Genomic DNA, 12174 nt, shown 5'->3' with positions numbered 1-12174 from the left:
AATGGTTTGGGCCGCAGTGACCGCTGATGGACGCTCTCCAATCGTTTTTATCGAGCTTGGTGTCAAAGTGAATGCGACTTATTATCGGGAAAATGTTTCAGAAGCTAGTTTAGAGCCGTGGACATGCAAACATTTCGGTCGTAGACCATGGCCGCTCCAACAGGACTGGGCCCGTCTCATAAAGCTCGTGTGAACCAAGAATGGTTAAAAAATCATGTTTCACACTTCCTTTCGTCCACACAATGGCTTTCGAATTCGGCAGACGCAAATCCGATGAACTATTCCATCTGGTCCACTTTGGAGAGCAAGGTGAGGACTAAATAATATGCCAGTATGGATGCGCTGACGAAAGCGATTATACGAGAGTGGGCCGAAATACCTCAAGATCACATTCGTGCAGCATGAAACTCATTTTTTGACCGTTTGAAGGCTATAGTCAAGGCAAAAGGTGGTCATATCGAGCTAAAGTGAATCGTATGTTAAAATTGTAATCATTTTTGAACAATTTTGTCTTTGAAATCAATAAAAACTAATTTCACACAAAAAAGTTATGGTGTTTTGAATAGGTAACACTTCATATCGTTCACCCGTAGTTTCATGCATATCTACATAAATTGGAACTCTTAGTTAGCTTTAGAGAGCAACAAATCGCTTGCCATTTAAAAAAAAACCACCTCTTTGTGTGCTTTTTAAATTTCCATGTCTTTTATGCAGTAAACCGGCGGTGCCACAGTTTGATAAGCTCGTGGAATGTAAGAAAATAAGTTCTGTCTCACAAAGGCAACCACACGCACACACACACAGATGCCAGTAGCACGCCGATTTGCAACTTCATACATGCACGTCGAGGGAGAAAATTATTGCGGCGAAATGCAACATCGAATGTGTCACAAAGTCATCGAGAACGCACTGGTATGCGTGTGTGGCAAGTAGCACAATCAACTGCGCTTTATGAACAGTTACTGCACAGGAAATGAACCAGGACGGGGTGCGTCGCTTTGTGAGTTATGAATGCGAGTGCAACATAAAAGCGCAACAAATTCAATTGAATTTAATTTGACTTTATATGAATATTTTATGTAAATCACTTCCAAATAAAAGGAGCCCTCCCTCTTGGTGACATGCCACCGCCACGAGTACAAGCAGCATACCAACAAACGCATGAAAATATTGCGACTGCACACACGCACATACACATACTTGTACTTATAAATGCATACGCGTGTGTGTGTGTGTTTGCATGCATGTAGTTGCAAGTAGTTAAGAGTTCGTGGCGGCACTTGCGGCTTGTTTGCCGGGTAACTGTAATGGGAAGTCACAGAGGAAGAGGGAGGCGAGGTAAAACACAGTAATGGCACAACATGACAAGGCAACTTTGTGGCAATTTTTCTTGCTGTGTCGACAACAACAAACAAACAGCTTACAGCAAGAACAGCTGCGACTTGTTGCATTTTGCATACTAAAAGTTAAGGCACACCAGGAACACCAACAACAACACTAACAACTACAACAACAACTACTACACATCAACGACGACGGCAACGGCAACGTCTGTTGTTGAGACCTAATGGATTTTATGTTGAAATGTCAGAGCGAGAGCGACTATCAGCGATCGGTGGTGCCACAATAAAATATGCCCGATGTTCCGTGCGATTCTTGTAAGCACTTATGACCCCATTTGTATTCATGTCGTGCGAGTGTTTGTGTGTCTGCCGCAACATGCACTCAATTATGTTGCAGCAAAATGTTGCTTGACAAAAAATTTATATTTTAGTAGTTTTTTTTTTGCGTTTTTTTTTTCATGTCAAAACAGATTTGCTCCTCCTTTGGTGGGTTTTTGCCAAAAATTTAGTTTAGAGTGCATTTAAAGTGGTGTGTTACATATGTGTGCGAATGCATGTGTGTGTTTTTTTTTATGGAGGTGGCAAAAAGCATTGAAAGCCGAAAAGTGTGAGACTTTTCTTTCGACTCACCCACTAAAAACCCAACCCAGCCCCGTTTCCCTCCCGCGGGACGACCATTAGGTAATACTTCTCACGCATGTTTGTGTGTGTGTGTGTGTGCATGTGTGACGTTTCGAGTTGGAATATTTTATATATATTTGCGAGCGAACATTTTTCCAGTAGCCAAAATTGGGTTTGCACAGCTCATTAAAATGTCGTTTGTCAGAAAGTTTCCATTGCTGCCTTATTGAGTCTGACGCACAAATACACAAACAGCCTAATCCGCACTCAACAACGGCAACGCGGCACAGTTGGCTAATATGAAGAAAGTTTATGAGCGCAAAGTGTAAGTTGTTGGAAGGTCAAGTCAGGCGCTGCGACAGATTGCCACCTTTTTAAATGTAAATTTTTTCTTACAAATTTTCACACGCCACTCCACAGAAATTCTCATTTCCGCTACGTTATGTTGTTTGTATGCTCGACACGGGCCTCTTGAAGAGCTGGCAAAATAAACAGAAAACTTGGAAAGAAATCAGTGAAACTTCGCTTATTCATAGCTACTTTACAAATTTATAACAATAGTGACAATTTTCAAGGCAAGATGCGTTAAAAAAAATAACAAAAGTGAAAATTAAATAAATAAAATGTAATAAGGAGAAAATTTTAATATAAAGCAAAATAGCAAAATCATAGCGCAGCATAGACGGCCGTGAGTTTCTAGGTAAGAGTGCGCCCAAGGGATGAGGTGGGTCACTATCCAGAAATTGCGTCAATAAAACTTATGCCAGAATATGCAAAGTCTGCTATTGCACTGAGAGCCTTAGCGCTGGCTTCTTTCTAAGTTTCGACTTAACTAAAAAGAAAAACATACTTCTCACATCATCTTTTTAACATTTTCCTTTTGGAGATGGATGCGCCAGTATGAAAATGCGTCAAATTGAGCCAAGTCAGCTTCCATTTCAAATTCTCTTTGCAAAGTTGTTTTTGATATTAGAAAATAAGTGCGTATGTTAACGCAGAGTAGAAGCGAAAGTTGCCGACAAACATTTGGTTGGAAAAATTCTAAAATTTGGATTGTGTGAAAATTTATCTGTGTACAAAAAAAAACAACATTTCATTGAGACAACGTAGAGACGCAAACCACATACTGCAGGAGTTGCTTGGCCAAATATTTCACAAAGGAAGTACGAACTAATTGCATATATGTGTATGTGCATGTATGCAGTGAAACCTCTCCTAACGGACACGTAAATTAGATGGGCATCTCACTTAGGCAAACATTTTTTCCTATACCAAGTTTTAAGTATAAATTTCGAAACAAATTATCTCTTAAGCGAACACTCTCTTGGCCGGCCGTGGAGAGTTATTTTACATAAAATTTACTCAAAAATCTCTATTAAGTGGACCCGAACCCCTTATCAAAAGATGCTACGATTTCTTTTCATAACAAACCAAACAAAACCAAAGGCGTGAACACAGGCGGACAAAATATATGTAAGTACTAGCAAGCCCGGCGAACTCGATTTCGCCACCAGATGGCTTCGTTTGGCGATTAAAAGATGAAGAAAAATAATTTTTTTGTTTTATAATATTTGAAAAGGAAAAATTTCATTTCATTTCACAACAATAATGAATTCATTTCGATTACAAAAATGAAGTGTAATTTAATTGAACTTCTCTAAATAAAAAATGAAAGTGAATGCGAAGTAAATACTGAATCGAGGCGTTATACGTGTCCGCAAATTATCTATTTCATTGAAGTGCTCTTTGGTAAACCACATTTTTTGTTCTTTGGTCTGACGTTAACACAAACAAAGCGGATGGTTTCCCAACTCGTGAACACGCAACGTATAGCTGCCCATGTGAAAAACAATGATTATCTAAATTTATTCCGCAAATACTAAGCGATTGGCCTTGCGACTTGTTAATTGTCATTGCGAACGCAAGGCGAACCGGAAATTGCAATCGTTTGAAGTCAAACGGAAGATCAGTCGGAATCATTGGTATTCGAGGAATACAGACATTTTCACTTGCGTACTTTCCGTTAATAATGGTTGCCTCAATCAAATTCGGCATAAGTCTTTTCACTAGTCGAGTACCTTTGCAAAGTCGCGGTGGATTCAAATGACGCAATATCATAATAACTGAACCAACTTTAAGTTGTAAGTTATGTGGTGGAAATCTTGGTAACTCCAGAGAGTTCAAAAACTCCGTTGGATAATTTACTACATCATCGGGATTTGTTATGGAATCAACGGATTTGTATGTCACCAAATCGCCATCGATTTTTGATTAAATTGTGAAATTCAGTGCGTGTACATATATCATTATTCTTTGCGGGGAGAATTACTCGTTGACTTAGCCCAGCATAATTCCGATAATTCTCACTAATGTTGGGGAAAACATTTTCAATAAGAGCTAATTGAGAGTCTGCAAATCGGCAAAAGTCGTTGGTAAGAGTAATTAATCCAGCTGTCGCATCAACTGGGGCTTTTCAATTTCCAACAGCTAACAATTGTTTGAAAAATTGTGCAGCACTTTGATCATTTTGAAGTTGAACTCTCAAATTAATGTTTTTACGTTATTCCACAAAGGTGATGCCTTCAGGCAAGCATTCAATTCATCTGCAGGCGTTTCACGGGGAATTACTCGCAACGTCTTGCTGAAATCGCCTGCCAACAATTTCATCAAGCCGCCAAAGATGTTATTTCGCCGAAGATCCTTCAGTGTGAAGTTAAGTGCTTCAAGTGATTTCTTATGTGCCATTGTGGACTCATCCCAAACAATGAGCTTGCATTGCATCAACAATTTTTCCATTGCACTGGATCGGGAAATATTGCATGTTGGAGTATCAATTGTGTTTAAATTGAGTGGCAGAATGTGCCGTACGACCGTCATCTAGAAGAGTCGCCGCAATTCCAGATGATGCTAACGCCAAAGCTATGTCACATCTTGATCGAACAGTGGCCAAAATCAATGAAATGTCAACGTTTTCCCTGTTCCTCCATGTGCGTCCATGAGGAATAGACCACCAGTATTATTGTTCACCGCTTGCATTAATGTTTCGTATACTTGTTTTTGCTGTTCATTCAGCAAAGGCACATTATTTCGACCGAATTCCTGCAATGTATCAACATTGTGTTGCAGCTCTCGATTTAATTCTTGGTTGAATGCATCGTGCATCGATCGATTTGGCGCAATCATTCCTACTTCAATCAGTAGTTTGTTTGCAATAGTCAAGCATTGATCCTCAGTAAGAATCAATTTCTCATTGTAGATTTCATCGGTCATTTGCATGTCGGGATTATTCGTTCGAATGCGCAAGTGATGCAAGATGAAGTTAAATAAAAGTTTGCGCAATACGCGTTGTTGATTTGATGGTTTCCAATTGAACTATTAGGAAACGAATAACTTTAATTTCAATTTCACAATTTCACAGTGAACACAATACTGGTTTTAAGATAGCGTTTGAAAGAACGTGCGCATAATAAAAGTCACATGAAATTAACTGAGCAGGCTACATGCTATAAACCTCACGGAGCCGGGACCTTTCCAACGAATGCAAAACCGTCGAAATCGATTCGTGCGTTCTGGAGTTATAGCGACAGGAAGGAAAACCCGACAAATTTTTGTATTATATGTAGATAAAAAATGGAAAAAGGAGACTTCATGGATAAAGTCTGATATTCGAGAAAATTTAAACTATTAACGTTTACGAAGAAAACAATTTGTTTTTCTGGGTATTAGCCAGTAGGTAAGTTTTACCAAACAAATCTTGCAAACATATTTTTTCCAGATAAATAATAATGAAGTCAGTAAATTTGGTATAATATCAACGCTGTTTTTTTTTTTTTTTTTTTTATGGAGGTTGAAATCAAAATGTCAGAAACATCTCAAAGGTGCCGTCACACCTCGGCTAGTTGTACCCTGGGACCACAAAAGTATAACTTCTGGGTAGAGCCGCTTTTATGTTCGAAGACACAACAGGTACCCGCGTCCAGGTTCCTCTCCTGTAGGCGTATGAAGGCTATACACCGTCGATAGTCTCAATTACTCCCACTATGTTTATAGGTGGTCCAAAGTAAAGGAGGCATCGGAAAGCTTGCAGTAGTGTTATTTTAATTCACTACCGTCTTGTCTTCTGTATAATACTGTATTGAGTGTTTCACTCAAACGTCTGTGCTTGTTGTCGGTTCGTCAGAGACTGTCCGCCTTCTCTGTTGCTGAAACGCTTTGCGTTCCCAATCAATATGGCGAAGTCGCGTCATAATCTTACCTGCAAACGTTTGCGTTGCCTCCCACTTACCGCTGGTTGCGCACATATCTCGCTGTAAAATATTGACAGGACAGGCATTTCCTTCAAAGCATTGCCCAACTAAACTTTAGCTTTAAAAAATGCTATAGAGGCAAATTAGCAAAGGAAAGGCTTACCGTCCAATTTTATTTGCGTCAGTTGATATTAAAAACTTCCTATAAGTTGGTAATCAAGTAAGAAGGCATGGATGACATGTGAAGTGAGGGATGGAAGAAGGAGGCTGATGGAATTCAATCGAAAAATCGAGTTGCAAAACAGAAAAATACTATTGTTTCTGGACAACACAGCATCTTTCTATCGTGGCATAGGTTTAAAGAATCTTGAAATATTTACTACGTAGTATTACGACTTCAGTTTGCCAGCCTTCAGATCAAGGAGTGGCTCGAAACTTTCAAATTCAAAACTCAAAAACTTCAAGTTAAGCACATCTTGGTAAGCTGACAGACTGGCTCGGGTAAAAAAATTATAAATGGCTTAGAGGCAATACATTTCGTAAAAGAAGATTGGGCAAAACCTGTTTCCAAAAAGCAGGCTTTGACAAAAATATAAATGTGTGAATTCGAGCCCTTCCTACCTGCAGAAGTTGTTGTGAGATACACCGAGTTATTGAGATACATCCAGTTATTGTGCATACGAGGTGTATTCAAAAAGTATCGCGCATTTTGAATTTTCGCAGATTACGTATATTCGAGTTTCGATTTTTTTATGGCGATATGTTGGTATTCATGCCTCTCACTCATGCCGACGAGTTCGGCCATTTTGAATATTCAGTTAATTGTTGCCAGCTGCTTTGCTTGCACGTGTTTCGGCTCGTCTTCGATTTTTACCTATTCAAAAAGATGGATCAAAGAACCGGTATCAAATTTTGTGTGAAAAACGAAATGAAGTGCGCAGATGCATTCCGAATGTTGACTCAGTGCGGTGTTATACGGAGAAGCTACTTTGGACCAAAGCAACGTTTATCGGTGGTGCAAAATGTTCTCAGAAGATCGAGAAGATGTGAACGACGAAAAGTGTGCCGGCGTGCCGGACGCCCGAGCACTTCAACAACAGACGAAAAAATTAATGAAGCGAAGAAATTGGGATTGGCCAATCGTTGAATCACCGTTAGAGAAGTTGCTGAGGACCTATACATATCGATTGGCTCGTGCCATTTAATTTTTTTTAATGATTTGGGCATGAAACGGGTCGCCGCAAAATTTGAGTCAAAACTGCTCAATTTCGACCAAAAGCAGCATCGCATGAACATTGCTAATGAGATGTTGGACTCTGTTGGACTGATTTTCATAACTGGTGACGAATCGTGGGTTTATGGTTATGACGTGGCAACCAAAGCTCAATCATCTCAATAGAAGTTACCGCACGAACCAAGACTGCTCAAGTCAATCGCATTTTACAGTTCGTTTAGAGAAATGCTTATGACTTTTACCACATGCTGAAGGTGAAGCATAGAGCTTTGGCTTGCACACTCGTCCGCTCTTTCATTTCCTACCATTTCAGAGTGCCAGGGAACCCAACAAAGTGTGTCCTTGTGCTTTTGGATAAGCGAGTTCTTTAACACATCTTGGATGGAGGCCAGTGTCCTGGTCGCTGCTTGACTATCGATAAAAATGGTAAGGTTTGCTGGAGGTCAGTCAAGTAGTCTTATCGTTTTTGCCGCTTTGTCTATAGCGCCGATCTCAGCTTGGAAGACAACTACACTGGTCTGGAGTCCAAAGGAGCAACTTTAGGATAGTCTATTAAGGATATTACAAAGAAGCGAATATTTTTTAACTTTTGAAGACTCTAAAAATTAAAAAAAAAATTTTTCGAAACATTTTAGTTTACTTCGTATTATAATCAAGCCTTGAAATAAACAAATCTTTATGAAAATTGAGGTCAGTATTCAAAATACCGATTGCAAGACAGGACCACTTCTCGACTTCTATACTTCTTTTTATCAAGTAGAGTAGAATGAGGTAAGATAGGTCATTTTTTTTGGAGAGCTCTTGCTACGGTGTTTTTGCATTGATTTTGAAAAATAAGCAAGATTTTGAAAGGTTATTTATCTGCTAACATTTTCATTATACTGACTTATGTTTTGCTAAATATTTTGGAAGCTGCATTCAATAAGACAAAGATACGTTTTTCGATATTTTCAAAATCGGGGCACGATAGGTCACTATATGTGAGGGGAAAAGAACAATGTACATGGCTTGGAAATTAACGTTTTAACTTTTATTTATAAAGTATGAACACTGCACATGTTATAAAAGTTAGGAATTTTTCTTTAATTCATCACGCGAGCACGTAATGTTTCGAACGGAATTTTAAATTGTTTAGAGGCTGATCGAACACTAGCGCCATCTCGGACTGCCGCGATCGCGTTTTTTACGTCCTCTTCACTTCGTTTCGGCGTTTTTCACACATAATTACGCACAATTTTGCTGCAAAAACAATTAAAATTTATTTTATTCAATTAAAAGTAGTGACCTATAATGCCCCCAGACGGCTGACCTATAGTGCCCCCAAGCACATGTTTTATGTTCGTGTCGATATTTTTTTTAAAACAAAAATATCAAAAAACTAACACATTATTCGTGTTCAGCATTATTTTCTCCGTAAAATAAAACTCACCTGACAAATATTTACATACATTAAATGCACTGCACCGTAGAATAAAAAAAATGCTATGTCGGAGAAAAGCTCACAAAAAAACTAAACGACGCCAGAACTAGGATAACTAATCAATGGTGACGGCCGAAATGACAGTCGCGAACGTTGTTCCCCACCACGTATTCAATTCACATAAGACGAGTGACCTACGCAAAAACAGTGCGACGAAAACCCCACCTACTTATTGTGACCCCATACCTATCTTACCCCATTCTACTCTAGATATTTTCGCCACTTTCAACCCACATCATTTACTTCATACAATACAGTTGTAAGTTCCACATTTTCTTCATGAATTATTATAACTTTTTAGTCACCTATTAGAGGCAAGTGAGGAATGCCGTTGGTGTTTACATTTGACTTGTAGAGCTCTCCATCATCGATATGTACTGGTCAACGTACCCACATCAAGCCTCCGTTGGACACCTTTTTTAAAACCTTCGGCTGGGCACCTGGGTCTGGCCTTTTTTCGTCTGGTTCGAGGATTCTTTTTAAAAAGTTATATCCATGAATCGAAAGAAGATTTAATTTTCCGAAGCTATCTGGAAGCTCAAGTCGTTAGTTATAATGGAAATATGTTGAATTCATGCCCGGAGTCGAAAACGTCTGGCCAGACCCAGGTGCCCAACGGAGACCGAAATCCATATAGGCGAAGCTTAAAGCGAAAACATAGCTTCCTGGTTGCATTACTGTAATTTGCAGATTCATTATTTATTCTCTTTAGCCATCAGAGTGGAACGATGGGAATTTTATGAATAGTGTCCGAAATCTATGGCCATTTTGTTTCTAATACAGAAGTGGTTTGCCATTTATTTTTCCCTTCTTAGTTTTTTGATTTGAATCAGTCAAACGTTTTATAGCAGGCATATTAAAGCATCGCAATTTATATTTAAGAGAATCTACCCAAATTTCACAGAGGCCCAAATCCAGAAAAAATGCACAAGAAACCTTAGCCTGCTGGCTTGAAGCTGGCAAATCGATACGTATGTATGTGCATAAGTGTATATGTATGTGGTTAGGAATAGTTTGGTGAGAAATGTTGACAATAGCGAGCGAGGCAGTGCCCACAATTAGTGCCAGAAACTGACACCAATCAACAAACGAACCAACTGAACAGTGAAAGCAGTGAAGGGCAAATTACAGTCACATACAAGGGAATTCTTCCAGCAACCGAAAAATGCAAATGACAAGGTGATACGCCACGACTCCCACACATCCAAATGCACGCACACATAGCGCATGTGATGTCATCGTGACGTGTGGAAAATGAAAAACCACCAACGATGGCACCGAGACTAGGACAAATGAATGCAGCAACGAAAATGGGAAAAAAGTACTGAGAAATCCGATAAAAGGAGTCAGTGACGAGAAAGCGGTAACAGTGGCAAAGCTATAGTGTTGCACACGCATAATCCATGAAAATTTCGGCAACTGCAACATTTCTCGCTGCCGCTGTATTGGTGCAGCTTTTGCTGTTGCTGTTGCTATTGGCTTTGTTGTCATCCAAGTGCATGTATGTATGCATGTAGGTATGCATGTGCCCATATACATAGTTAAAGCACATGTTTTAGCTTTGTGCTTTCGCTGAGCGCACGAGGTGTCACGTCGCAAGCGTTGCATGGTATTAAAAACTTCAACCTGACGTGCCAACCAAAAATCAAAAAAAAAATATATGTATATAGAAAACAGGAAAAAATGAAAGTACATGCACACGAACTGACGCGAGAACAAGTTGCAGTTGACAGTTTTATCAAGTTGCATGGAATTTGCGACAGCAGGAGTGGCGGCTGTTGTGCGGGCGACTGTGAACGGTCGTCGCATATGAAACCCAACACATGACAGCTGGCGCCAAAGTCGGGGGATGATCTCTAACACAATATACATATGTAAGTACATTTAGAATGAAGTGCCACAAATTAAATGAAGAAGCAGCAAAAGTGGACTTAGTTGAATTTTGAGTTACGAGTTTATAAAAGGGCACGAGCAAAATCCCCTACGCAAACCAATAAGACGTAAGCGAAGCTGTGCGTGGCGTGTGGCAAACTAGAGTTGATGTTGGCCATTCTCAGTATTTAGATGGCAGCTTTGGAGTGCATGGCAGCTGCAATGCCGCTAGCCATTTTCAATCACTGTTGCAGGCAACCATACGATTACATAGGTGGTGGGTGTCTGTGCATGCAGTGGATGAAGAGCTTTCAACAACGTTGGTGTAAAACATGGCGATTTGATCATTTACCCTCGTGGAAAATGAGGGTGAACTGAGAACGTCGATGCGTAAAACTGTAAATAAAAGTTAGTTGCACTATGCACCAAAAAAAAATACTAAAATTATATTTCGTCATTGATATATAGTATAGGAAGTTTAGTATAAAGATTTACGGACGGACAACATTTATTGGACACTTTGAAGTTTAGTCACTAGTCACGGGTCACTAGTCACTTGTCACTGGTCACTAGCCACTAGTCACTGGTCACTAAGATTTATTGGGTACTTTGAGGCTTAATCACTAGTCATTTGTCACTTGTCACTTGTCACTGTTCATAAGTCAGTAGTCACTGGCCACTAACATTTGTTGGGTACTTTGAGGTTTAGTCACGGGGCACTAGTCACTGGTCACTAACATTTATTGGTTACTTTGGGGCTTAGTCACTGATCACTAGTCACTGGTCACTGGTAACTTGTCACTTGTCACTTGTCACTTGTCACTTGTCACTGGTCATAAGTCACTAGTCACTGTCAACTAACATTTGTTGGGTAGTTTGAGGTTTAGTCACGGGGCACTAGTCACTGGTCACTAACATTTATTGGTTACTTTGGGGCTTAGTCACTGATCACTAGTCACTGGTCACTGATCACTGGTAACTTGTCACTTGTCACTGGTCATAAGTCACTAGTCACTGTCAACTAACATTTGTTGGGTAGTTTGAGGTTTAGTCACGGGGCACTAGTCACTGGTCACTAACATTTATTGGTTACATTAGGGCTTAGTCACTGATCACTAGTCACTGGTCACTGGTCACTGGTAACTTGTCACTTGTCACTGGTCATAAGTCACCAGTCACTGGCAACTAACATTTGTTGGGTACTTTGAGGTTTAGTCACGGGTCACTAGTCACTGGTCACTAACATTTATTGGTTACTTTGGGGCTTAGTCACTGATCACTAGTCACTGGTCACTGGTAACTTGTCACTTGTCACTTGTCACTGGTCATAAGTCACTAGTCACTGTCAACTAACATTTGTTGGGTAGTTTGAGGTTT

The 12174-nt window shown here is 39.7% G+C and overlaps 1 protein-coding gene across 1 annotated transcript in view; it reads right to left on the bottom strand.

Moving 5' to 3' along the window:
• LOC129241873 (mucin-5AC) overlaps nt 1-4709 on the bottom strand; it is a 204705-nt gene extending 199996 nt beyond the window's left edge. Inside the window, exon 1 of the mRNA XM_054878450.1 lies at nt 4524-4709. Within this exon, the coding sequence (XP_054734425.1) occupies nt 4524-4709 (186 nt within the window). The remainder of the gene's footprint in view (nt 1-4523) is intronic.
• Between the last annotated feature and the right edge of the window lie 7465 nt (nt 4710-12174).

The sequence above is a fragment of the Anastrepha obliqua genome, chromosome 1, assembly GCF_027943255.1.
Source record: "Anastrepha obliqua isolate idAnaObli1 chromosome 1, idAnaObli1_1.0, whole genome shotgun sequence".
Lineage (NCBI taxonomy): Eukaryota > Metazoa > Arthropoda > Insecta > Diptera > Tephritidae > Anastrepha > Anastrepha obliqua.
The sequence above is the reverse complement of the archived record's forward strand: the minus strand, read 5'-3'. Positions and strand labels throughout refer to the sequence as shown.